The sequence below is a fragment of the Cottoperca gobio genome, chromosome 19 (assembly GCF_900634415.1).
Source record: "Cottoperca gobio chromosome 19, fCotGob3.1, whole genome shotgun sequence".
Lineage (NCBI taxonomy): Eukaryota > Metazoa > Chordata > Actinopteri > Perciformes > Bovichtidae > Cottoperca > Cottoperca gobio.
In genome coordinates this window covers 10113817-10140889 of record NC_041373.1, presented here as the reverse complement: position 1 = coordinate 10140889, position 27073 = coordinate 10113817, and the positions used below count along the sequence as shown (strand labels likewise).

Below are 27073 nucleotides of genomic sequence, written 5' to 3'. Positions count from 1 at the left end.
AAAACATTTGCATTGTTACAGTTACACAAAACACACAATAGAAATAACTGAAAACATAGAGCTGAGGACACTCGAACACTAAAACAAAGCAATACAATGAATCATCTAATTATTTTTAAATGATGTTTGCTACATATTTCCCTGAAATAGTTTATATTTGTTTAGTTATTTCAGGATGTTCAGAATCAGAATCCGGTTCATTAGAAGTGTAATCATTAATCTAGTGTTACATGTATTAACTTTACCCAGTGGTAGAAAGTAACTACTCAAGTATTGCACTAACATTTTAGTTACTTAGACTTTACTTGAGTATTTACATTTTCTGCTACTGTGTACTTCTCATTACTTTACAAAGGAAGTTATTGTGATTTTTTACTAACTTTAGGTTACCAGTTAGGCTACTTTTAAGATTTTTACAAAGAAACACTGACAGGGGCCATTCTGTACTGTATAATAAGTACCCTTAGTTTTAATCATTTAATATAATTTGTTGATAATACTTTGCTTTTATTCAAGTTTGAATTGTGCGTTTTACTTCAAATGTATTGTATTAGGGCATTATTAATACTTAAAGGTTAGTTGAGGTTGCTCCTCATCATTTGTAATGATTACCTTCTCCACTAAATGGTGCTAGAGACCATGTTTCCTCTATGTGTACAGCTTCTGCTGTCATCAGAAATAATACAAAAAGAAACAATTGGGGGAAAAAAGGGGTTTATTGATAAGTTACCAGACATTTGCATAGTGCTTCTCTACTTACTCTATCATCTATTTATCCTCCCATCACTCCCTTTCATATCTGGCATCTGGCAATAAATTATTATTTACAACCGTTAGCAAAAAGCAAATGAAAAGCAATAAGAAGTTACACTCAATAGAGATGCTGTCTGAGTCTTACAGTTATATACAGCGAATAAGACAGCCGGAAATCCAAACCATTGCACAAAAAAGCTAATAGATAGATGTTGGTCACTAAGTGATAGTCTTGGTGGGATAAAGCAGGTCTTTATCCAGACAAGACTATCAATTAGTAATCTGGTGCTTCCTCTCTCTCGCTCTCTCTCTCTCTCTCTCTCTCTCTCATTTGTGATAATATTTTCTGAAATGAATGTGGATCTCTGGTGGGTTGTTGAAGAGTTTCCTGAATGTTCCACCAAAAGATCTCAATTATCTGAGGAGGAAATAAAGAAAAACAGGTCACAGATATCAGAGACACACTGCAAGAGGAGTTGATATTCAAATGCTGGAGGACAGAGAACACAATGTGTTGTACTTGAGTATTTACATTTTATACTTCTATTCCACTACGAGTGAAATATTGTACTATTTTACTCCACTGCATTAATATACATGTTCAAGGCCCAAAGAAGTCAAATTGTCCAATATAAAAAAAAAAGAAAAGTACTAAAAAAGAAAGACTAAAAGAAGTTGTGTTGTACATTTTGCTGCTAATTTATCAGACATTTTACTTAAGTATGATTTTCAATGCAATACTTTTACTTGTAGTATATTGATTTTGTTCGATGGGCCTTCTTTTCGGTGGTTAGAATAAGTTTTACTGCTGCCCCCGTCCACAGCAGTACATTGCTTTGCTACAGTGCCCGTACTACTGCCTGTTCTCCAAATTGGAGTCTACTGTGACTATGAATAAGTACCTCATACAACCCCCCTTTCAAAACATCCTAACTATCCCTTTAAGTAAGGGATCTGGTTAGCTCTTTCACTTCTGATCAGTAGTAAGGACAAATGTTTTGACGGGATATCTTACCTCTGCACTCATATCTGAGGTCTGAGAAGAGGACGTGTTCCTGAGAGAAGACAAACAGTCCCAGTCTGCCTCCAGCGAGGGTGTGGTCGTACACCGCCCCCGAGTCAGATAAAATCTCTCTGCCGTCGTACACCACCACCCTGCAACACAACAAAGTTAACATCATCATCACAGCATTCATCATGTGTTTTACCATAGACGCAGACAACCTGGTACCCGAGAGAAAACTAAATTCCAAAGTAAAGTTGTTATCAACGTTCCAAGTTTACATTTGTGTCAATTCAAGTTGCAAATCATTATAACAGTGACTTGAGTTGAATCAAAGTCCAAGTAACAATGACTCAAGTCCACATCTAGAAAGTAATTAAGTACATTTAGTTATTTCTTCATATAGTTTCCTTCCTGTTCTCTATTTTACTATTTATTCCCGAACAAAACTTAGGACATGACGTCAAATAGAGTTATATTTAAAGGGCTTTGTAGCACCTATCCAAAATATCAATGTGTGTCTGTCCTTCACATTGAAAGAGCAGTAGCCTCTTTTTGGTCTCACATTCAATAGGTGCACAGTCCTACAAGCATTCCAGAATACAACACAGCAAACCTTGCATCTTCTAAGATAACCTTCTTTAAAAGTATTTTTATCCTTTGAACAACTGCTTGACACATCTCAGCTTTGTACTCTTTTTCTCTAACATTTTTTCAGTTTGAAAACCTCGCTACAGCTCGGATATTGCTCTCCATCTGCACTTAAACGGCACAAAGCACAGAGAACTCATCGCCCGTGGTGTTTTTTGAAAGTTCATTAGTGTGAAGCACAACTAAGTAGAAGTAGATGTGGCAGGTTGAGAAGAACCGGGTACAACAAAGAAAGTAAATTACACCGCTATCATAAAATAACTCTGAGATTGATGATGTCCTCGAGTGTAAGCACATCTGTGGGTGATTTTCTTTTCTTCAAAAGGTTGCACTGAATGTGATTTTCACAAATTTAAGAAGATTGCTGCTGCACTAAAACTTACATGAACTGAACTGGTACTGACTGAAGCCCAACTGTGTGATTTAAAGGACCACACCAGCGTTTCTTTGGCAGATTTTTGTCCCATTTATTACGAATAACATTTACTTTACAGAGTTGCTAGTGCTTTTTAGGTACGCTTAAGTGTTTTAGACTTTAGACACTTACAGTAAAACCTACTTTAAATGTGATCTCCAATGAGAATCATGTCTGTTTTTACTGTTGGTTATTTGTTAGTAGTTGTAAAAGCAGACTAATTAGAAAACGATGGAAGAGGAAAGCGATGTACATGTGATGCGTAGTAAATGGGCTGAAACCATAGACTGTATTTAGGAGGTGAACACAGTCACCATGACGTCACCCATTGATTTGTGGACTATAATTTTGAAGCCTCGAGTCTGGCATTATGGACATAGCCATCTTGGTTTTTTGGAACCAGAGAGGGTGGAGCAAAGTACAGCCGAATGCTGAACAAGACGAATGTTACAATTAACTTCCATGAACTGAAAACATACTGTGAAAGGATTAAAGTTGTAAGACAAACACCCAAAGACACAAGGTAGCCTCCATAAAGCATGTGCTGCTTTATCGTCTGTTTTATTTTAAATGGGCCCATAATTTACTAAATGATTGCTGTATCGAAGAAGACTTGAAACTAGCGATTGAGACCATAAACTCATTAGGAAAATGTTTACGGAGGTAATAAATCAAGTGGGAAGTCGGGTCATTTTCTCAGCCGTCGTCGCTACTGGCTATTACACTGAAGGCACTTCCGCATTGTCTTCACTTTTAAGACCCGGGGGTTGCAGCTTGACTTAAACACTTGTGTGGTCCTTTGAAAGCCAATAATATCAAATGTTTTAACTGTAAATGAAAATCTAAAGGTTACTGCAAATGTTGAGGTATTTTCACTTGGGAGAAGCTGTTGTTCCTCTCAGGAAGTGCACAAATCTTTCAAAGTTGGGTGACTTCCATGATCATAATCTAGCTGTGGTTCAACATAAAAATATCTTAGTCTCCAAAGAGGACACGCAGCCAAGACACAAATGATTAAACTCAATACCTCTACAGGTTCATATGTGCTGACTATCCTTGTTAATAGAAAAAGATGTAAATAACGGAGTAATGTTTTCCAGATACAAGAGGAGAAAACACAAGGGAAAACAGTCATTTCCCCACAAAAGATGGAAATTCTTGGGGTTATTCTAATTCAGGAATCTTGCTGGAATAAATGTAACCCCTGTTAGATCATCTAGTGATTTAAAAAAGGAAGAAGACAGTCTTTGTACCTGATGAAACCAGTCTTGGGTCTGTGGATTAGGTGCATGCGGTAGGCTGTAAAGTCTTTCCAGCCAATTTTGTTGGGATCATGCCACAATGTTCTGACCTGAAACAGACAGGAGGAGAAAAACAAGTGCTTTAGTATCTGATATTTCCTGTGCCAGTGTTCAACGTTGTTTTAGGGAAGGTTTATCTTTTCAAATAAAACATTTAGAGGGATTTATGTCACTAATTTATGACATTAAAGTCACTGATTCATGCCTGGTGTCTGGTGTTTCCGGTGTGCCACAGGGCGTTGCGTAGATACTCCCCCGGTCCTGTGGTGGAGTTGACCAGTTTGATGGAGACTCCCGCTGTGCCAAAAGCTTTGAACGGCTTTTTCTCCCAGTATGCCTGAGACACCTGCTCTCATACAAAGAAAGAAAGGAATTACATATTCTGTAATCACACTAAAAAACTCCTTTTAATTGCTCAAAAATGCGTCTTGCTAAATTGTGTTACAACCTCCCCGATGAAAGATTACAGGCTTTCTTAGAATACAAAAGATGAGCTGCTTTTGAAGGTTTGGTCACCTTTTCTAATTTACCAGTAGACCTAAAACAATTTACTTCTAAGGGGTAGGCACATTTCTAAATTTGAAGACGCCTCTCATAATCCCAATTATGGGACACACGACATGATTTAGACAACCTAATTCTTGTGATACTTGTTTGATATAGGTGTGACATCTATTTATTTATGTATCCATTTATTTTTCTATTTATTTATCTTTTTCTATTTATTTTTACTTTTAATTAACTTTATTATTATTATTATTATTATTATTATTATTATTATTATTATTATTATTATTATTATTTAATCTTATTGAATCTTATTTTTGTGTTTTTGTTTGATGTGCTGTATAGCTGTCTGGCATGGGCGTTATTGTACACAGCTTTCTTTTCTTCTTTTTTATGAAAGAAAGAAAGAATGTGAAGAATAAAAGAGTGAAGGTTAAGTTGACGTTTGTACATGAGGTTCGTCGCCGCACACAAAAGGATATAATTGGAAACTTGTTCCGCTAGCTAGAACTGTAAAATAAATTGTGTTAGTAAATAGAAGAGACTTATAAAAGAGTTAAAGTTAATATTTGAAGATGTTTAAAGACGGATATAACTTTTGATTTTATGCCCAAATTAAAAGTTTAAATGGCAATTTAGGTTACATTTCTACTACCATTAATGAAGCCAGTGGGAGTTATTATTAAAGCTTGCATTGACACCTCACCTGTTTCCACATGACAACGTAGAAGCGTCGACTGGACTGGTAGGCGAACACAATGCCTGCGTAGTCGTCATCTCGGTTCGTATTCACATAAAATGTCACGCTGAAGTCCACCGAGCTGAACTTGTCATATCCTGTTTGAACAAAAAGGATATTATTATTAATATGGTAAACTTTTTATGGGTTAAGTGTTTAATCTCACCTAAAGCGATGCCAGGGTCCGAGTTGGCCGACTGCAGCAGCTCCGTGCCTTGGCTGCGGATCACCCAGAGAGGGTCAGACTGCGTGGTGCCTTTAGGGTCCAACAAAACAACCTGAAACTTCCTGAAGTCTGTAGAGCTAATATCCTGGTTCAACGGACATGGATCCAGCGCATCTGGAATACTGTCATTGTCAAAGTCATCAAAGCATGCATCTCCGCTCTCATCACCTGCAAGAGAGGAAGAACGGGAGAAGAAAGTGATTTCCTGGATTCATTTTTGACAAGAAGGAGTTAAAGTGCTGGAAGAGTTTAAGTGCAAATATATTGAGAAAGTCTTGTATGATGGTGGATAGATTAAAGAATCTTTTATTTATGATTAATCAAACAGCTGTGAGCCATAATCTGTTTATGTCCAACATTAACATGACCTGGATCGCTGGAAACATACTGGGCCGTAAACTTACTGATAGTAAAAAGATTTTACTGCATGACTGCAAAATCTATTAAACATCAATCACACAGATATCTTCCCAATGTGACAGCAAAGGATTCAGCATTTGTTCACATCTGTATCATAATATTAGAGATATTCTCAGTTAGAGCTGCAACCACTAACTGATTAGTCGATCGACAGAAACATCATCGCCAACTATTTTGATAATCCATAAATCGTTCAAGTAATGTTTTATGCATAAAAGGCTTAAAATGCTGTTTTAAGCCTAATATATTTTTTTAAACGTAGCAGCACCAACCATCAGAGTCCAGCTGGTCCCTGTTAGGCACGAGTCTGCAGTTGTCCCGGTCGTCAGGGATACCGTCGTTGTCGTCGTCATGGTCACAGACGTCTCCCTTCCCGTCCTTGTCATGGTCGGCCTGGTTACTATTGGGAATGTAGGGACAGTTGTCCATAGAGTTTTGGAGGCCGTCCTCATCGATGTCCTCGTTGTTGTCGCACATGTCCCCCACCAGGTCGCTGTCAGAGTCCAGCTGCAAACACACACAAGAAGAGTTTCCATGCTTAGTTTTACCTCCACCAGCACTCCTCAGACTTCCAAGATTTCCTTTTCATGTAATAAAGAAATCATTTATACACATGATTGATTGCCAGTAATAAATAGTTAGAACCGCTTTGTTGGAAATTAATGTGCACCCCAAACCAGATGTTCTGTGAGGCAACGCCGCCACGATCATTGTGAGAAATATCATTTTTCAGTAGAAACGTGTGGTTTTAAACATTTGTGGTTTTTTTAAGAACCTGCTGTGGGTTGTGTAGAAGAGGACAGTTGTCACACTGGTCTCCAACACCATCCAAGTCTGTGTCCCTCTGGTCAGTGTTGTAGACTAAGGGACAGTTGTCACGGTCATTCAGAACCTCTGGAGAAAGAGAGAGACACACAGACACACAGACACACACACAGACACACACACACACACACAGACACAGACACACACACACACACACACACACACACACACACACACACACACACACACACACACGTGGCTTTTACTCTTTTATTACACACAAAAACAAGACATTAATCAGCACTATGTTTTGGGTAAATGCAATGCGACCCATATTTAAAGAGTAACTTAACACTCTACTTTTTTGAGTTGGTATATTGATTCTGTTCCCATTCTGTAGTGCTCATGACCACTATGGTAATAATGCCAGACTCGAGGCTTCAAAACTATAGTCCACAAATCAATGGGTGACGTCATGGTGACTGTGTTCACTTCCTATTTATTTATTTTTCAGAGAAAATCAAGTAATCTTGTCATCTAGATCCCAATAAATGAGACATACCTAAAGCTTGGGGGGAACTAAACTTACTGTTACAGTTTTCAATTTGGCCGGTAAGAAATAAGATGCCATGCCATTGTTCCGACAGCCCATTACTCCTAAACCCCAATAGTCTGATAAATATCCTATTGGACCGAAAGCCCATTTGTCCGAAAATAAATGGCAAATTATTATGCAGAATGACATCATCAGACGCTCCCAGTCTTTTCTTTTTCTTTTTGCTATAGCGAAAGCATGACCAGTCCTACTCTGCCTTTGATTGGCTTACCCTGATATTCTTACCCCAACCAATCTCTCTCCTCGTGCCTAAACTTAACCCAACTAAAGAAGGCAAGTAGTATTACCAATCAGAGGCAGAATAGTATGAGTTATGCCTTCACCATAGTAAGAATAAGGTCCGATGAAGGGATTCTGCATAATAATTAGCCATGAGAGTCCAATGGGACATTTTTCAGACTATTGGGGTTTCAGAATAATTATAGATGGATACATAAAAGGATTCTCTAATAAGACAGTAATAACTGGATAACCAACTGCATGTTCCAGGCCTGGTTTAGTCGCTCCTACCATCTCCATCAATGTCAATGCTGCAGGCGTCTCCCTCTCCATCGTCATCAGTGTCCGTCTGCAGCGGGTTGCTTTCAAACGGACAGTTGTCACAGCGATCCCCGACTCCATCTCTGTCAGAGTCGAACTGCCGAGGGTTGTACACCAGCGGGCAGTTATCCTGTACCAAACACAAACGCACATTAGTTCATACACACACACAGGGGATGTGAATATTCGGTTTTCTGTCATGACATCCTCAAAGAGCCAGTCTCACCCTCTCATCTATGATGTCATCATTGTCGTCATCAGTATCACAGGTGTCTCCCTGTCCGTCCTTGTCCAGGTCTTCCTGTCCAGAGTTTGGTAGTGTGGGGCAATTATCCTGCAGCCAATCACAGCTTAGTTTAGTGAAATCCCATCCAATCAGAACACAGCCAGCCAACCAGATTACATATATTCTTTTTTATTCTTTTACCTTTTGACAGTGATATGTTGCATTCTGCTTGCAGGGTAATCTGTTGTTGGGCCAGCCATCCAGATCAGAGTCTTCACCACACAGGGAGCCGTCGCCCGCAAACCCAACAGCGCACACACACTTGAACAAAACCTCAGACGCCAGGCCCAGGTACACACAAGCCGCATACTTGTGGCAGGTGTGTGTGTTGTCTTTGCAAGGATTGTATGGCTCACACACCTACAACAAAAGCAAACATTTGAGAATTCAAAAAAGGGATTTGGGATTGTAGTTCAAAGCGAGGAAAGTAGTTCAGTTTATTTAAAGAGGAAAACACGTGCCTGCCTGGTTTTCTGGGCGTCGTGCATGCCGAGGCCGTACGGCTGGGTGCCTTTATACCGAGGAGGACAGGGCAGACAGTAGAAGCCAGGGTCTGTGTTTACACACTCTGTGACACACAAACTCTCCACTTCACACTGCAGAGATAGAGGGATTATCCATGTTCAGCATATCAAACACAACAGTAAATATAAAGGTTTGACAGGTGATGTGTACAGGATCCGACTGCACAACATTTATTCTCACTGTGCCTTCAGATACAGGCTGGAGGTTTAACCAATAATAGCTAACATCTGACGTCTTAAGTGTCCCAGTGCATATTGTAGATTAGAGCTGCAACGATTAGCCAATTAGTCAATCGGCAAGTAACTTTTTATGCAAAATAGACGCTCCTGCTTTTCTCTGTTTTATATCACTTTTGGGTTTTGGACTGACAAACTAAGACATTTAAAGAAGTCACCTTGGACTTTGAGAAACTGGGATGGACATTTCACAGTTTTCTGACATTTTATGGAGCAAAAGATTAATCATTTATTCTATAAAATAATCATCAGATTATAGAAATGGTTAGCTGCAGCCCCATCGTAGATGTTGTCAAACTATGGCAGATGTTAAGAGTTTAAATGAGCACAGATGTGATTGTTACCTCGTTCTCATCTTCACAGTGAGTGCCATTGCCTTGCAAACCCAACGGACAACCTCCACACTCCCATGACCCATCTCTATGGGATGTGCATTTCACTCCAGGAAAACATGGATTTGAAAGCAAACATGTATCTGAAAACACGTACAAAAAAGTGCATGCATATAAAGGCTATGAGTCTTTTTCACAGTCACAAAGGAAATAGCCAAAGATTGGGTCAATGGCAACTCAATTATTCTGTCCGAAGCCTCAGTAATTGAGTAAAGGCAGAACAAACACGTTAGGATATATTTTTTAATTGATTAAAACAATTAATGTAATTAAATAATTAAATAATAATGAATTCATTTTTATTTATCCTTTATTTACTTAGAGGGACCTTATGATTTATGAGTATCTTATGCAAGCTTGTTTTTCACTTAAGAGGATGTTAACAACAAAAAGGTATGTGTCATATCTATGATGCAATACAATATTTGTTTGTATGCCATTTTACGGACTTAATGAATATTTTAATGATTATTGGTATAATTTCTCAAATCGAAATTCTTTTGGCCAGGATAATAGTGACATGATAATATCTGCTTAAGATGCACCTCTAGCCTCAGGTATGTGGACAGGGTTAAAGTTTACCTAAAGGACATGGTTGTTTGTTACATGCTTCATAGTCCACAGCGTCTCCAGCACAAGACTTCCCACCGTGCTGAGGGGCGGGGTTCAAACACTCCCGCTGGCGACTCGTAAGACCTCCACCACACGACTCTGAGCACAGCGACCAGTCGGTCCAGCCTGTCCAGCCTCCAGCAACTACACACAAACACACAATTTACCTGTAAGCCAGCTAAGTACTACAGTGCAGTCTGTATGTGCATTTGTATACTCACTGGGGCAGAGCGTGTTGTTGCAATGTTGTGTCTCCATGGCGCTCCCCGTGCACCCTCTGCCCCCCTTCTGGGGCGGAGGCTGGTTGCAGAGACGTACCCGTGTGTTGTTGCCTTCTCCACACGTAGTTGTACACGCAGACCAAGGAGACCAAAGGCCCCAGTTCCCGTCAGGACGAGCTAGACATGAAAAAGGTTTATTTTGTATGGTAGCCTGGAAAAGTCTCTAAGTAGAATTCAACACAAACCGCCACCACAGCTCCACACTGTGTATACATTTACACAACTACAACAACATGTTTCCAATCTCTATGTGAAGTTCCATGCTTTTTTCTCTTTAGTTGAATTCTTTCCTTTGGAAAGGGCAATAAATAACAAAAAATAAAGAAAAGAGAGACATGTGACAGATCAGACATGCAGGGTGATGTCCTACCCTTGCGGCCACACTTTATCAGCATGCAGCTGCGGGTTTGGACTGACGGGCCGGCACAGGACGGCATGATGCCATTGCAGGATCGGCCCCTTTGCTGCCCTCCACGTCCACAGGTGGCCGAACAGTGGGTCCACTCAGACCACGGGGACCAGCCATTTTCATCATCTTTATATACACGTACACACATTCACTGTTGGTATACCTTTATCAAATGATGTGATCTTAAAAAGGAAAACTTCAACCAGAAAATGATCATTTGTAAATCAATTACTCACCTTGAGTTACATTGAATTCATGAAGAAAACTTGAAGAATCCAAAATGATAATTGCTGAAGTGTTGGCTGCGTTTGAAAACGGCAAAACAGCAAACCTACAGCAACACATCCAAACTCTCACACAACTTGTGTAATATAATCCAAGTCTTATTTATCCAGTCGTATGCTCACTTCTTCCCAAACACATGCTCATTTAAATCACTTTGGTGAGAGTTTGGATGTTTCCATATAGTTTTGCTGTTGTTAAACACGGCCCCCCATTAACTTCAAATCATCAAGACTCTTTTTGATTCTTCGTTTACAGAGGCAGGCGAGTTTTCTTCAAGAATTCAAGGTAACACAGAGTGAGTAATTGATTTACAAATGGTCGTTTTTTTGTGGGTAAAGTTTTCCTTTAACACACATTTTCAACCCTAAAATCATAGTTGCACACAAACCAAACTCACTGAGACAAACAGGACAGCACTCTCCATCGATAAAAGATGGATAGATGCAAGATACAGGAGGGCAAGACAGCTGCTGACACACCACCTTCCCATCCTACACAAGACAAGGAAGATACGCACACACATTCAGCATTTTCAACAATATTATAAGTCTAACCATGTTAGTTTGAGCCAGATGTTTTTGCAAAATGCCAGTCCCTGCAGAGCAATGGTATGCTTTCATGACTCATAATAAGTTTGGCTACTACCTCAATGCATCCGTGACAAAACTAATGATATTTCATAAAGAGAAACAGACTCAGAGAGGAGGATGAAGCAAGCATGAAAAGTAGGATACTAACAAAGGCTGCTCTGGAAATAAATTAAACCACATTGGATACAAGGGAAAATGATAGTAAGTATCCCTCCAACTGGTTAGTACATTTTAAAATGAATTTTGGAAAATAGGCTTATTTGCTTTCTTGCCAAGAGTTAGATAAGAAGATTGATACCACTCACATATGAGAATGGCATCAATATCCTCATTTATATCAGAGCTGTAAGATTTTACACTTTTTTTGTTCCAGAACTTTATGAGTCAAAGTCAAAACTTTAGACTGGCTTTCAAGTCCAAGTAAAGTGTTTAGTCAAGTCTCAGGAGTGTATACATGTCCCCAGGATTCTTTGTTTCCCAGCTCAATATCCTCATAAACATTAAAAGATTTACCATCCAACCTAGATGATGCAGGTCATGCTTCAGACCGTCTACCATTGAGACGTTGCATTGCACTTTCCCAGGAAACACCTCCCTGCTGATATTTTAGATTGTACACATACATGACTTATTCAACACTGACCTTGCAAGCACAGGAGGTGCAGCTGTCAACATCCCAATCCTCCCCATGCTCATACACTCGTCCATCCTGCATACACCAGACTTCCCTGTCTCTGTCAAGATCATTGACATCATCGCTGCTGCTGCCACGGCCACTGCTGCTGCCACGGCCACTGCTGCCCCTGTTGCCGCTGCTGCTGCCCCTGTTGCTGCTGCTGCTGTTGCTGTTGCTGCTGCTGCTGTTGCTGCTGCTGCTGCTGCTGCTGCTGCTGCTGCTGTTGCTGCTGCTGCTGTTGTTGCTGCTGCTGCTGCTGCTGCTGCTGCTGTTGCTGCTGCTGCTGCTGCTGCTGTTGTTGTTGTTGTTGCCATTGCTACTGCTCCCGTTTTTGCCATTGGTAAGATCAGCCAAAGATATCCGCATTTCTTCATTTTCTTTTGACTGGGAATACAAATGTAGCATTTTCAAAACAATAAAATCATTATCAAAGCTATATTTTGTGAAGATTTTCCCTGTAAGTACACAGAGACCTGTTGAATTAGGGTAGAATGGCGTTGGAGTTTATTAGTAGCCAACATTTTAACACTGATGGTATTCTTTTGCATTTTTTGTTTTTTCCCCAAAAAATGACCAGGACATTTAGCACAAACCACAGAACTTACTGCCAGAAAAAAACTGTTGCTGCTTGTTCCATTTGCACTGGAAGAAGAGCTACTCCTTGTTGTTTTTTTCACACAACTTTTCCATAAAACTCCACCCTGTCAAATACAGTGTGAAGTGCATTGCAGAGGCTGGTAGACTTAGACAGTGTTCTTGATAATTGTCTCAATTTGTTTAATCTAATCACAGAAAATGAGTCAAAAGTAATTTAACTAATGTTCAAATGTTACACTAAACATCTAAAACTGAGCATTTTCAATTATTTTTAAAGGAAAGAAACTAATTTAATTTTCTAAAATTCTAAAATCAATTTTCTTTTCTCATGCCATATCAAAACAAAACGAAGCATCAGAGAGTTAAACACAACAAACGCATGCCAACTTGCAGATGACACATGTGCATGTATGATTTTGTGTGTCTTACTACTCTCTCCAGGTCTTCAAGCAGGTTGCTGGTCACAATACGCAGGCCTTGGATCTCAGTGAGCAAGCCCACCAGCTCCTCACATGGATGACGACAAACTTCTGACGACACATTGTCGACCTTTGCGCCACTGACACCTGTAGAGGAGGCGCAGGTGTGTGTGTGGTCTGTGTTACATTTTGTACTTGAGTTAATGCAGAAGAAAATGAGGTGAAGAAAGTGTATTTCTGCATATATTGTATGCAGGTTATACTATGTGTGGTACCTGTGCATACAGCTGCTGCATAGAGGAATATCAAAAGCCGGGGGAAACATCTCAGCAGACTCATTCCTGTTCACACATAAATCACATATGCACCATGAAATATAGCACCTAATCTGCTACACCACAGCACAATACAAGCAGTACTGCTGCCGAGGAGATAGAAGAAGAAAAAGATAAAGAGGGAATTAACCTTGCATACCTGCGTACTCCTCGCTGTTCAGCCTTTCTCCACGATTAGGAATCACGGCTGGTAGGCTCATCCCCGCTGCAGCTCCACAGGGGCTGTGATGGAATGTCTGTGTCCTCGTCTTCTTCTCTATTTCCTTGTCCCCTTGTTTCCTTCTTGCCGGGGGGAAGCTTATCAGCACAGCTTCCTCAGTAATGTGTTGTCCAAAAGAAATAGGGACGAAGTTGGTGAGAGTGAAATCTGGGTGGAGAACTTGCAGACAGCTCGGTTAGTTCTGTAGAAAGTAATGTGGTTATGTATTTGTTTGAGAGTGGGTGTCTGTGTGTGTGTGTGTTTGTGCGTGTTTGTGTGTGTGAGAGCGGGAGCCATATATTACCAGTCTGTCTGGCGATGAACTGGGCTGCATATCTCCCAGCGAGGAACCCAGCTGGATGGAAGAAACGTGTGTGTGTGTGTGTTTGTGTGTGGACGTCTCGATGCAGGTTTCCCAGACACATCATTTACACTGTCCACTCTCCAAACTGAGACACACACAAATACATGCACTCTCACATTGATACACACACACACACATGCACAAACTTATTGGCTGCCTGAGTTTTTCCAATATTTTAGGAGCGAGAAAACTAGCATCATCATAAATCACTGATGAAAAATGAGACGCTTGATGGGTGTGTGTGTGTGTGTGTGTGTGTGCGCGCGCGTATGTGTGTGCGTGTGTGTGTGTGTGTGTGTGTGTATGTGTGTGTGTGTGTGGTCTTAGGACTGATTTTTCTTGAGATCTGCAGAAGATTGTTAGGTAAAGATGGGTAAACTGATGAAATACAAAAACATCTCCTCCCATTGGGACCATCATCTCTCTTTCCTTTTTTTTTCTCTCTTTTCCTCCATCACTTTCCTCCCCCCCCCTCTCTCTCTCTCTGTCTGTCTCTCTCGCTCCCTCTCTCTGTTTGGTCTTCTCCCTGCTGAATCAAAGAGGCATCATCATCCTGAATCATATTTTCCATCTGTAGACTCCACTTGTGGAATAATGAATCTCACAGATGTTTGCATGCATGCATGCGCCCACATGCACGCGCCTGTGCCCATACAAACACCCGACTTCTCTAAATCCAGATACCTAGAAACTCAGAATGACGAACACATAGGAACAGACACCATGTTTCCTGCTGAGAGCGGTTCAACGGTGGAGACAGGGAAAGCAGGTGCTGTCATTGCTCTGACAAGCTGAAAAAGCCCAAAAGTAATAAGATCTGAGGGATATAAAAAGGTTAAAACTTGGGCGAGATTGCTTGGCAAAGTCCAGCCTGACATTCTTGGACTGATATGCCATGTGGAAGGCACATTCTGTTCTGGGATCTCTCTCAAAGTCTGTGACACTGTCAGTCTGCCCCTGTGTTTATAGAGAACACTGCTTCAAAGAGGGCACCTCTTGCAGTCTCAGAAAGGTGAAACTGACTTAAGGTTGAAGGGCTATCATGGGCTGTAGCCAGGGTTGAGAACATGTTAGGCAATCAGGCAGCTTTTGCAGCAATTTCCCCATTTCTATGAAAGTAACCAGACCAGAGATCTGAAAAGGCTGTTGCATTATGCTCTAAGCTCTCCACTGTAAGGAGCAACTTTACTGCTATAGGAAGGCCAGAGAATATCCTGCAATTGCTGCATCACTCTTAAGCATGTAGTGGTCAGAGAATTACACAGGCTTAGAGTAAAAGGATTTACATGGAAGGCTGTCCAGTAACGCAAGAATGGAAAAGGTCGGGGACAAAGGTTGGCATGGATCTAATGATCGGGAGTTGTTGCCAGGGATTTATTTATTGGAATGTTTCAGTGCACAGACAAATAAAAAATTATACGGCATCCAGCCAAATCACACAGGCATGAGTTTGCTTGCTTAGCTGCATGATGAAGTAAAAAGTAAACCGTTTTTTTTCTCCAGATATATGCTATTTCACTAAATGCACCAGATAGACACCCCTTGTCTGTTCCAGTAACATCCACTGTGGGTCAGTAGAAGGGCATTAATCAATTTAATAGATCATCCAATTATTCTGCATATTAGTTTACACTGCACACCCATATATCCCTCTGGGATTTCTAGTCCAGAATGATGCCTTCCAGGTTCCCTGCTAGGCCACTACCCAGTGCCCACACATGAAAGCCTTCATATATCAAAGCCTTCTCTTATTGGCCTCAGTGGAGCACAAATCAAAGCATGACCACAGAGTCATGCGCCCTTTCTAGCAACCTGTGGGCATTTTGTTCGACTTCCTACAGTGAGTGCACGAGCAGCACCTGTGAGGTGTGAATTGAGAGGTGACGCAGCACTCTGTCAGGTCACAGCGGAATCGGCCCCACGCGCGCACTCAGGTCTTTCCACAGCTCAATTAGCGTGACACACTTTCCCCTGTGATCGCCTGCCTTCCGTCTCGACATAGCGGATTATTATGCCCTCTCATTTCGGCAGCGCGCTTCTCAGGAGCCACAACATTCAATAGATACAAGAGGAACGGGGTTTTATTTACCTTTTTAATCATACACCAGAAAGGTGAGGTGACTATCAGTGGGATCTGACTGCGGTTGAGGATATGTCAGGGTTTATCCCTCAGAAGGAGATCGTGTATAATGGCCTGCTGCCTTACGCCGACCGGTTGGACCGTGAGGCCACGGACCTGTTGGCGGAGATCAAAGCGAACCTGTCCAGAGCCGTGCTCCTCAGAGAGCTGTGGCCCGGCGTCGCTTTCTGGTCCAGGAAGCTTTTCTCGTGAGTGTTGAAGCCAGGTTGCCCTCCATATACAAGCAAACACCTAAATACTCACGTATGACTCACAATAATGGTGTTTAAAGCAGTTCATTTAGGCTATAAGGTCATTGTTGAGGTCCAATAAAATCACAACCCACAGCCTCACGAATTATAGAGTCGCATAAATACTTCTCTGCCACAGTAACAAGTACAACGAAATTAACTTTATAAATGTGGAATAATATTTGTGCATGTCAATTATTTTTTATTTATATTGTGCAGTGTGTCAGCACTTCCATGTGGCTACAGCTATAACAAATGTTAACTTTTAAACTAAAATATTCAATGTTGGGTATTCAGGACTGTTGCACTTATAGAAAAGGGGGATAACGTGCCAAAAACATCAGCATAATCTGAGTACTTAAAAAGGAAACTTAAAGGGGAACAACGCCCATTTTCCTAGTATTTATATGGTCTAAGACAGTCCTAAAACAAATGAGTAAACATGAAATACTCACTCCCAAATCCAAAAACTAAAACTCAAATATATGATGTCATCAAATATAAAGTTTTGAACTGCGCCATAGACAATGAATTGGGAAGGAATGTTACACTGAGAGCATGCTCTGAGTATGTCACAACTGAGAAAACTACAATAGAATAAAGCACATGTTGGTATAAATAAAAGAAAGAGAAAACAAACATTCTGTGGATCCACAAAAGTATTCTCCCATGCATTGTCTATGGAGCAGTTCAAGACTTTATACTTGATGACATCACAAGTTCAGAGCTCATGTTCACAAATACTGATTGATCTTTCCTAGGCCATGGACACGTATTGTAATTCTTAAGGTGGTGTTCCCCTTTAAGAGAGCGTAAGGCCATTCTGATCTGCCCTTTATCTTTAAATAAAGACTTTTAATTAACTTTGCCCAATTGGCATCAACTGAGATTCAATGACGTTAGTAAAGGTTACTTGTTGGGACCTTGGACCGCTGAAGCTGTACTTACCGTGTTTTGAAGATATGGGTCAGCTGTAGGGAGTAAGACATGTGAGCTGCTCACTGTTGGTCACTTGTCTGTCCTAACCTCCACCTCCAGGTTCCTGAAGCTGTACGGCCGCAGGTTCAGTAAAGAGGACCACATCCTCTTCATCAAGCTGCTCTATGAGTTGGTCACGCTGCCGAACCTGGAGCCTAACATGATGCAGAGCTACGCCAGGCTGCTCATTCAGCTTCTCAAGTGGGTGTGACACAAACACACAGACGTTTCACGAATACATAAAAGGTTATCTGAGCTCCTCCTTAGGAGGTGAGGATCTCAGACATCTGGATGGAGTTTATAAAAGAAGCCAGTTGAGGTGGGTCAAGCATCTGATCTGGACATCTCCCTGTGGACCCCGGGGCAGACCCACATCACAGGGGATTTCATATCCCGTCTGGCCTGTGAATGCCTCGGGATCCCCCAGGAGGAGCAGTTGGACATGACTGGGAGAAGCATGTTTGGGCTTTACTGTGCAGCACAGCCCGGAAAAAAACTGTATGACTAATAAAACAAGACAGAAATACCAAATGTCAGTATAACAAGCAATGACAGTCAGATACATTGTATAGCAGTGAAAGCTTTTGACCTTAGAAAGCTGCAGTCTCTCTTGCCCTTTGGTATCCTTTAGGATAATGAGATCACAGATCTGCAGGGTTGGTAAACATTACTGCGCTGCAAGAGGTATACTGATGTCAAGTCCCATGACGTGTTAAGGTGGATTTTTCATCTTACTTCTCTGCCATTTGGAGCTTTAAAGAACCCGCAGACTGAACACAAACAAGAAGTAATTTAGAAAGCACCCAGAGAGTTTGATACCTCCATAAAGACTGCACAATCCTCTGAGTGTGTTATTTTAAATTGTAGAAATGGTTGCATCTGCATCAAAATAAAGATTCAAGTATATGGGTAACTTATAAGAAAATAGCAAAGGCTTGAAAAGAGCTCAATCTTAAAAATGTACAAAGAAAAAGTACAAAATGTGAATTTAGATATCTTGAACAACATTATTAGCCTGAAACGTTGCCCAGTTTTGAGATTTTGTCTGTGTTGATGGACTGAAAATGGCAGAAAAGTCAGATTTTTAGGCTACAACAATATGACATGTGTGTATGTTTTTGTAGTGGTTACAAAAAACATTTGACAATCAAATGAAATACTCTACAAGTCTTAGGTAGTTTGTGGACAATGGAAACACAGTGCAGTAAAAGTTTAAAGTAGCAGAAAATACAAATAGTACAGCACAGTAGGTAGAGTTCTCGAGTAAATGTACTTAGTTGCACTCCCAGTGAAGTAATGTTGGCCTAACAGTACTTTTATTACTGTAGGCCCTGACCTACATCGTAACTCCCTGCTTTTGTCTCTCAAATCAGATCAGTCACTACTCCAGTGACTGCAGGATATTCTGCAAGACTGTCACATTCATCACTTCCCGTTTGTGTCTGGTTGTTGCTGCGATTTTCACATCCATCACAAAACAACGTCTTAACGTAGCTGTCATTTTTCTGAGTGTTTTCCATTAGATGAGAATAGAAAGATCTGGTCTAACCGTATTTTAAGTGCCAGGTCTCACAGCTGAGAGATGAATTTGATACTCAACTTCACGCACCATGTCTCAATTGGCTGCTTTATTTTTTCCCCCCATCCCTCACATTTCACCGTCATTTCCCCGATTGTCTCTTCTTTCCTACATTTTTCAAATCTCCCCAATGAGTCTGTTCCATTGCTGTTAGTGAAATGGGAGTGGAGACAAGAGGAATGTGAAGCTGTGGAAATGTAGCATATTCTTTAGTGAAGGGGTTCTCAACCTTTTGTTCTCCGCTAGAAATTGTGATTTATAAAAATAATTATTCTGCTCTGTTTTAATGCTAATGAAGTACTCATTAATTAGTGTGCAATTTAAAAGCTTAACATGGTCAAGAGTCATAGTAAAGGTAACTTCACTGCGTCTGCTTTACTTTCTATTTACTTATTGGTGGGTTGTACTGTATTTTCGACTAGCTGAGTCTACATGACTAATGTCTGCAGCTGTCAGTCCAGGTATGCTTTAATGAATACAAAGAATCACTGCTGTGTTTGCAGACATGTCTGGGAGTAGTGACTAATTTCCCCAGATTACAGACTCTTTGCAGACGCCCTGTAGCTTCTCACTTGCGTACAACATTATTACCATCGTTGTGTTTTGACTGGGGATTTCAAAGGTTTAAATATCGAAGAATGTGACTGAAGTCCTGCAAAATCCTTATATAAACAGGCCGGGTAGTCAATAATTGGCTTCTTTTTCAAACAGGAAGAAGGAACTGCTGTCAAGGGATGACCTACAGTTGCCATGGCGACCCCTTTATGATCTGTACGAGAAGGTCGTCTACTCCAAAACCGAACACCTCGGACTCATCTGGTTCCCCAAGTATGATGTCGTTGTGAGAAGTTGAAACACTGTTGTTACTGTTAGTGTACTTCCCATCAGTTTACTCCTTCTATACCCACTTATTTTATTGTCTAGTTACTGCCTAGCTTAGCATAAAGACTGGAATCAGAGGGAGATGGTTAGCCTGACTCTGTTAGCTACTGGCTGTAGCGTCATATTTACCGCATGGACATGACAAGGGTATCAATAGTCACATCTAATTCTCGGCAAGAAAGCTTGTTATTCACATTAGAGTTGCTCTATTACAAGTCTACTCCAAAGACAGTCAAGGCAGGCAGGGACAGTACAATGATGGGCGAATGATACCAAAGCTTGTTTGCTTGTGTAGTAATGTAGCAGAAAGTGCTTCATTCAGTTTTAAAGTTTTACAGCTAAAACTTTGTGATCTGCACATTAGTAGGATGACGAGAGGAGAATAACTGAGAAATCTGGCAATGTGTGTTAGAACATTAACGTATTGTGTGGCGAAAGTGTTTTATATTTAGGATTTTTGGATTATGAATTATTTTACTGTAACATGTTGCACAATACCATCTCCATTTAATGCTTCTGATCAAAACTATTACAGATTCAACAATAACACACATCATTTTATTGCACTCTCTTGAAGGGCTAATATACATTTCGCAAGCCACCAGATGCCAGATGTGTTTGCTGCGTTTAATGCCCCAAAGCTTAATAAAGCCTCATTAGCTCATCGTTGTTGAGACAGTTTTGAATTTGAGCGCCTCAACACTTTATAACCGCTCTAAACAATGCACAATTTGTGGGTTGTTGTCGTAGTATGCGTTGTTGCTGTTGAGTTGTTGGTATTGCGTTTCTATTGGTTCATTATGGAGGCAGCCAACTAGCGAAACAATTTTTATGCACTCCAGCCAGCATCACCTGTTCCTTGTGAGCCAGTAAAACTAATTATCTATTAAATTACATTATCTGTTGAAAGAATAATGTACCTCAATAAAAATGCCACACCATCACACCCACGCTCTGGGTTCGAACCTGATCTGAGGCCATTTGCTGCACGTCATCCCCCTTCTCTCTCTTTCCATTCTTTAACCATCATTGAAGGCATAAAAAGCCCAAATAACAATCGCACCCTGCCATATTTCACCAAAACTGTTCTCTTTTCAATACACACATTCATCAATCTTTATTTTCAATAGAACATATTCAGTCTTAGTGTGTGTGTGTGTGTGTGTGTGTGCATCAAATACTTTATAACCATTGCAGCCTTGCTCTTCGCCAGTAGAGGTCACTGTACCTGATGCTATGAGTAATGAACCCATTTTCGAAACAATTGGCCGAAGTGGTTCAGTGCTTCACAAAAGCTTAATTTGCCCATCACTAGTTGAATGTCCAAAAAGAAGTAACAGATGATCCACAGGTGACTGGGGGTGGGCAGAAAGGCACAGGTTTCAAGATACAGCAACATTGATACACTTGCAACTGACTGGGGAAAAGGGGATGGGATATATATATGTACTGCAGGGCTGATTAGGAAGTGGAAACAGGTGAGCAGGTGACTGAGAGTCAGGTGACTGGTGGAGAGGTTTGAGCACATTTGGTGGACAGGTAGAGAATGGCACGTCTGGGGAGATAGAGGAGACATCAGGACCACAACCACAGTCCTTATGACATTTTCCTAAAGAATTCAGAGAGGGAATATGTCAAATAGTACTGAAACTATTAGTCAATTAATTATCAATTAGATCGACAGAGTGAACTCTGATCATTTGGATTTCTTGTGGGCTTTCGACCATAAGTGAGCAAGACTCTCAACCCCCAACTGTTCCAGTGGAGCAGCTTAGTGGCAAGCTCCAGTGAATAAATAATGGTTGAGAAAAGTCCATTTACAAGCAAAGACGCCAAACATTCTTTTGCTTCTAAAGAATATGACATTTTCCATATTTTTAATTTTTAATTTAGCTCTAAATCTATATTTTTATTATACTATTATACTACAAATGTCTTTTAATGTTACCTTTGGTTTTTATGGGCACTATTTCCTGAATGAAATTGAAAAAAATAGCCAACAGATTGATGAACGATGAAAATAATTGTAAGTTGCGGATGTTGAATGTTTTTCATGTGGATCTCATAAGATAGTAAAAGCAGAACTCCTTCACAGACACACACACACTCACACACCTCCTCTCTCTGCTTGTTTGCAGCTCAGTGGACCACATTTTGAAGGCTTTGATCAAAAGCTGCAGACTGTAAGTCTCATCCTCTGTGATCATGTCATTTGTGCACTGGGTAATGTGTTGCTTTGATCTCCAGTTGAGCTGTGTGCTGTAGATCAATGTGTGTATTTGTATCTGCAATCTGTCTGCATCTGTGTGTGCTCACGTCTGTCTTCGCTGTGTGTGTGAATACCCCAGGTATTTCCCTACGTCGTCCACCAAGGAGATGCTGGATGAGTGGCGCCCCCTGCTGTGCGTGTTTGACATAGTCATGGAGAAGGCCGTCAGCAACATGGAGCTGTTCCTGCCCACCATCATGCCCCCGGAGGAACACAGCCAGGGCTTCCAGTAAGTGGGCCAACTTGAATGGCTCCGTTTAGAAATGGGATTATACGCCAAATGCAGCTTGCCAGAGCGAACACAAGTTTTTTTTAAAAGCACCCTTTGTTTATTTATAGAACAATCTCTGCCAGTACATTTTTTATTCCTGAGATGGAAACTGAACTTGTCGTTAAATCTAAATACTTCCAAGTATTTTGATTCGCTCTTATAACCATGTGCACCTTTGAGTCTCAATAAATAACGTTCTTTTTGCGTTAGCAGTGCTGCCTTAGAAAACCTTTGCCCCTCTCCGCACCCTTCATGGTGGTGTTCCAGCTACCAAGCCCCTTTACAGCGTTCACCGCATTCTTTAGTGTTTTCGGTCTTTCGCCCAGCTATTTGTCTGGATTTATTGTTGGATTCAGAAGCAGTTTCCACAATACATCATCTTTAACACTCTATTTTTCCGTTTTCGTTTTTCAATCTGTTCCAAAATCTACGAGGGAGGGCGGGATTTCACATTTTGGGGAATTTGAGATAGATGAGGGGAATTCAGCTTCAGATGTGTGAATATAATGTAGTGTTTTCTTTGTGATTTCAGGTTGTGGTTTGATGAATTGATTAATCTTTGGATGTCAGTACAAAATCAGCCAAGCTGGGAAGGGGTGAGACAAAAAAAACACACACACAGTATTTATTGTATTTTCTGAGCAATTATTTAAAACGTATTTCACACCTAGTTCACTGGCTTGAAAGTTAGTCTTAAAGCCACAGCAAAGTTAAATGAAGTTGAAATGAATGAAAATCCCACCTCTCAAAGTTCTGCTACAATCTCCAACAGCAAGTGGTGGATTTTTAAAAACATTTTTAAATGATTGAGCAATGAATCACATAGCTTTCCAGTTTCCTAGATATGGATACCGTAATTTGGAATGACACACATTTCCTGACGGCGATGATTGAAATGTTTGAGTATTGGTGGTTTCCACTCGGCATGCAGATAAGATTTTCCATTTGTGCCTTTGCTCTACTTCTAATGCAGCTGTGCACACTCCCTCCCTTCTTAAACATCTTTTTTAGTTGCTTTATTTAATTCTTGGCCTTCACTTCTGGGAATGTTCTCTGTGCTCACAGTGATTGTTTGTATGATGTTGTCTTGCAGCACCTAGTGAACCTGTTTGCGCGCCTCGCTAACGATAACATCGGCTACGTGGACTGGACCCCTTATATTCCCACAGTGAGTCATGAGCAGAATTATGTTGACGTACAATTGTGTCTGTTAATGTACTTCATTGGGGACTCCTGGGCCTTGTGAGTGAGGTGAAACTCTTTATGTGTTTAGATCTTCACAAGGATCCTGCGCAGTCTGAACCTTCCAGTCGGGGTCAGTCAGATGGTGGCGCCGCGATATCTCATCAACTCCTATGACATCGGACACTTGGTGTTGTGGATCACGGCACTTCTGGTACACACTATGCAAACTTTTTCCTTCTAAAAATACGTATAAAAACATATATTTTCATTGCCGCTTAATTATGGTTAATCGCATCCCTGCAGGGAGGACCAAGAAACCCTGCACAGAAGGAGCTGACCTGCCTCTTAAACAGCATCGCCTCCTTCTACCATCCATCCAATCATGGTCGCTGGCAGGTAAGCCTCTCTCTCACACACACACACACACACACACACACACACACACACACACACACACACACACACACACACACACACACACACACACACACACAGACACATACGTGCACACACTCTGAGCGAGTTGTGAGGACATTGTCAGCCGCTTGTTGTCACACTCCTTTGATTTATAACCTGTCATTCAGGACTTGGCTGGCTCTCTTCACACTAATAACACAATAATGAAATGCACAACTGCCGGAGAAAAGAGCGATATCACAAATCTGTTTACAGCCGACTCTGCGAATGTGTCTCTGGATGATAAGGCTAATGTTGAATGTGTGTGTGCGTGTGTGTGTGCCTGCAGGCCCGACTGATGCGGCTGCTTCAGCGGCTCCCGGCGAGTGTTGTGCGCCGCGTGCACCGGGAACGTCACGCTGGCACCAGCTGGATCACGCTGGTTCCTGATTGCCAGAAGCTGACTGATGAAGACTTGCAGGAGTTCACCCGCAGCCTCACCGGAGCCGCCCTGCTGGCCATGTTCAGGTATTGCACCTTGGTAGATGTTAGCATAAAAAAACGATAACCTGCCCCACTGTACCTAATGTGTTTCTAGAGAAACCTATTGCTATAAGTGTTATAAATAGGGCTGTGAATCTAATTAATTACATGCTTTGTGATTAATTAATCTAAATTAATCGTTAAATTAAGCATTTCAAAATATTCATATTTATTAGTTATTATCATCAATTTATTTGATGATTGATGAGTTGTGTGACTTTTGTTTCCCCGACGAGTAGCCGACTTCCTTGCGATGTCAGAGTCGGGAAACATGTCCGCTACACTGCGACTGAAATCATCGCAGAAGCTGAAGGCTTCATTATTTTTGGCGCAAAGCATCAACATCTTTCCATCAGCTCTGGTCACTTGGTCTGCCTCCGAAACAGTTCTTGACGTGCTTGTGCTTGGACGATTGTTCATGCTGGCGAACATCGCTTATTCCGCCGTGTACGATGCTAACATCTGAATGGCACACGTTACAAAAAGCACGAGTTTGCCCGACTCTGCTTTTAATAAATAAGGGAAGGTTTCCTCCCATTTGGTACTTGCATGAAGTTTTAACTTGTTTGGCAGGTACAACTGCGTCTCCATCTATCTCCCGTTCACTGTGACTCTTATCTAAGAGTGCAATTAATCTGTGTCATTTTTTTTGTTGCGTTATTTTTTCTGTGATTAATTAATCGAAATGAACGTGCTAATTTGACAGACCTAGTTATAACACATCAATTTCCTCATATACAAATACAGCCACACTCACATATACAGACATAGGCATGTGCATACATATGATGTACACTTTACATGTAAATACAAATATAAGATAAATAGTGAACCAAACTTTACATGACATTATAAGCTTGTCTCATTATGGACAGTTGTTAGAAATACAACAGCATTATTCATCAAGTGATTTATTTATAGAGCACTTTCATACACATTGTGGAAAATTATAAGGGAAAAATTAAAATGCCACAAAAATAGTCTATAAAAATAGTTTGTAAGATGACATTTGAAAACAAAGAGCGTGTGCTTAGTGGGAAGGCCGATAGAAAGTATTTCTACTCAGTCAGGAATAGACACCACAGGTGTCATTGTGGAGGTAGGTGTCAGCATTCTGCTGCACAGTCGCAGCCGGTGTTCTTTTAAATCCACATTTTATAAACCAAAATTTCTCCAGACTTCCATTTTTTGAGCCAGAACTTTGCTTCACAAATAGAGTGTCTGCTTTGTTTTACACCTCAGTTATTGGTTTTATCTGAACAATGATGTCCTTTTTCAGCCAAATATCCAAACCCTCCCAGTTATTTGGTGATGCTCAGGGCTTAAGTTGGCTTGAATGTTTTGGAGATATTAAAATACAGACTTTGATATGAAGTTGAAACAACAGTTAAACGTCACCTAGACGTGTAAAAAAACTTCACTTTTCAGCCAAATGTCGCCCAGTTTTGAGCTGTTTTGACCTACAAATCACCATATCAGCTTCACTGGGTTGTTGCCATGTAAATATGCCATTTGAATCAGTGCCAGTCAGTTATGTAACAAGTCCAATCCCTGCTGAGTCTCACTAACGATTGACACCACACGGCGTCAGCAATAACAAGCCTAATCTTGACAAAGACGGGTCATCTGTGATTATCTACGTGTGTGTGTGTGTGTGTGTGTGTGTGTGTGTGTGTGTGTGTGTGTGTGTGTGTGTGTGTGTGTGTGTGTGTTTTTGTTGATGCTGCACTGTATGTTGTCCATCTGACCTCTTGTGGTGATGCACAGTAAAACCGGCAGTACGGATGCAGCCTACGCTCTTCAGAACCTGGCGCTCCTCACACCAGAACTCGCCATACCACCTGTACTTGAGAAGTAAGTGTTTGTGAGAGGAATCTGCCATGAACCATGTCCATGTACTGTCTAAAAAAATAAATATTGATAGTGCAACATGATAAAGAGGTTATGATTCTTAGTCTTACTTTGATTTGGGGGATAATTGTGCTTTAAGTTTTAGATCTTACGGTTCCCATAATTTGTGGCTTTTTGAGGGATGTTAACAGGAAGTATTAAGGTTGCCATGGTGTCAGGTGTCAGTATGATGGCCAAAAATGGGCATAATTTTGCCGAATTAGCATCAATAAAAGTATGCCGAATTAGCTATTAGCATTTACTGTTTGCAATGTACCCATGAATGTACGGACGACTACCACGGGATTACTCTGATACAATAGAATAATTCTCTAAAGAGGCCTTTTCTGGAGATATAAGGAGCATTTTCTTCTAATATTTCTATATTATATTATATTATTTGTAATGGTCATATGAGATAATGATATCTTTCAGTCGTGTAAGTCACACTTAATCCAAAGAATATGTGATTCCTGGAGGTGTGTTTAGATTTGAGTTATGTGTCAGAGAAGGAGTTTGAATTTCAGCTGACAGTGTTTGTGAGCTGAATCAGTGACCGAACTGTAAT

At 40.8% G+C, this 27073-nt stretch overlaps 2 protein-coding genes across 2 annotated transcripts in view; one reads left to right on the top strand and one right to left on the bottom strand.

The window, feature by feature from the left end:
• Positions 1 to 1730: 1730 nt before the first annotated feature.
• Positions 1731 to 10825, bottom strand: LOC115024634 (thrombospondin-2-like). The gene is made up of 15 exons (XM_029456394.1): positions 10639 to 10825; positions 10209 to 10385; positions 9958 to 10131; positions 9328 to 9458; positions 8684 to 8818; positions 8364 to 8582; positions 8163 to 8270; positions 7907 to 8066; positions 6791 to 6909; positions 6288 to 6522; positions 5536 to 5763; positions 5337 to 5467; positions 4329 to 4469; positions 4076 to 4173; positions 1731 to 1908 (listed from the first exon to the last, which is right to left on the bottom strand). The coding sequence occupies exons 1-15, from the start codon at positions 10823 to 10825 to the stop codon at positions 1731 to 1733; spliced, it is 2421 nt and encodes an 806-aa protein (XP_029312254.1).
• Positions 10826 to 16294: 5469 nt separating this feature from the next.
• psme4b (proteasome activator subunit 4b) overlaps positions 16295 to 27073 on the top strand; it is a 31715-nt gene continuing 20936 nt past the window's right edge. Inside the window, 11 exon segments of the mRNA XM_029456393.1 lie at positions 16295 to 16470; positions 17551 to 17691; positions 19781 to 19897; positions 22090 to 22134; positions 22300 to 22449; positions 23024 to 23087; positions 23585 to 23659; positions 23765 to 23887; positions 23980 to 24072; positions 24422 to 24600; positions 26383 to 26469. Of these exon segments, the coding sequence (XP_029312253.1) occupies positions 16295 to 16470; positions 17551 to 17691; positions 19781 to 19897; positions 22090 to 22134; positions 22300 to 22449; positions 23024 to 23087; positions 23585 to 23659; positions 23765 to 23887; positions 23980 to 24072; positions 24422 to 24600; positions 26383 to 26469 (1250 nt within the window).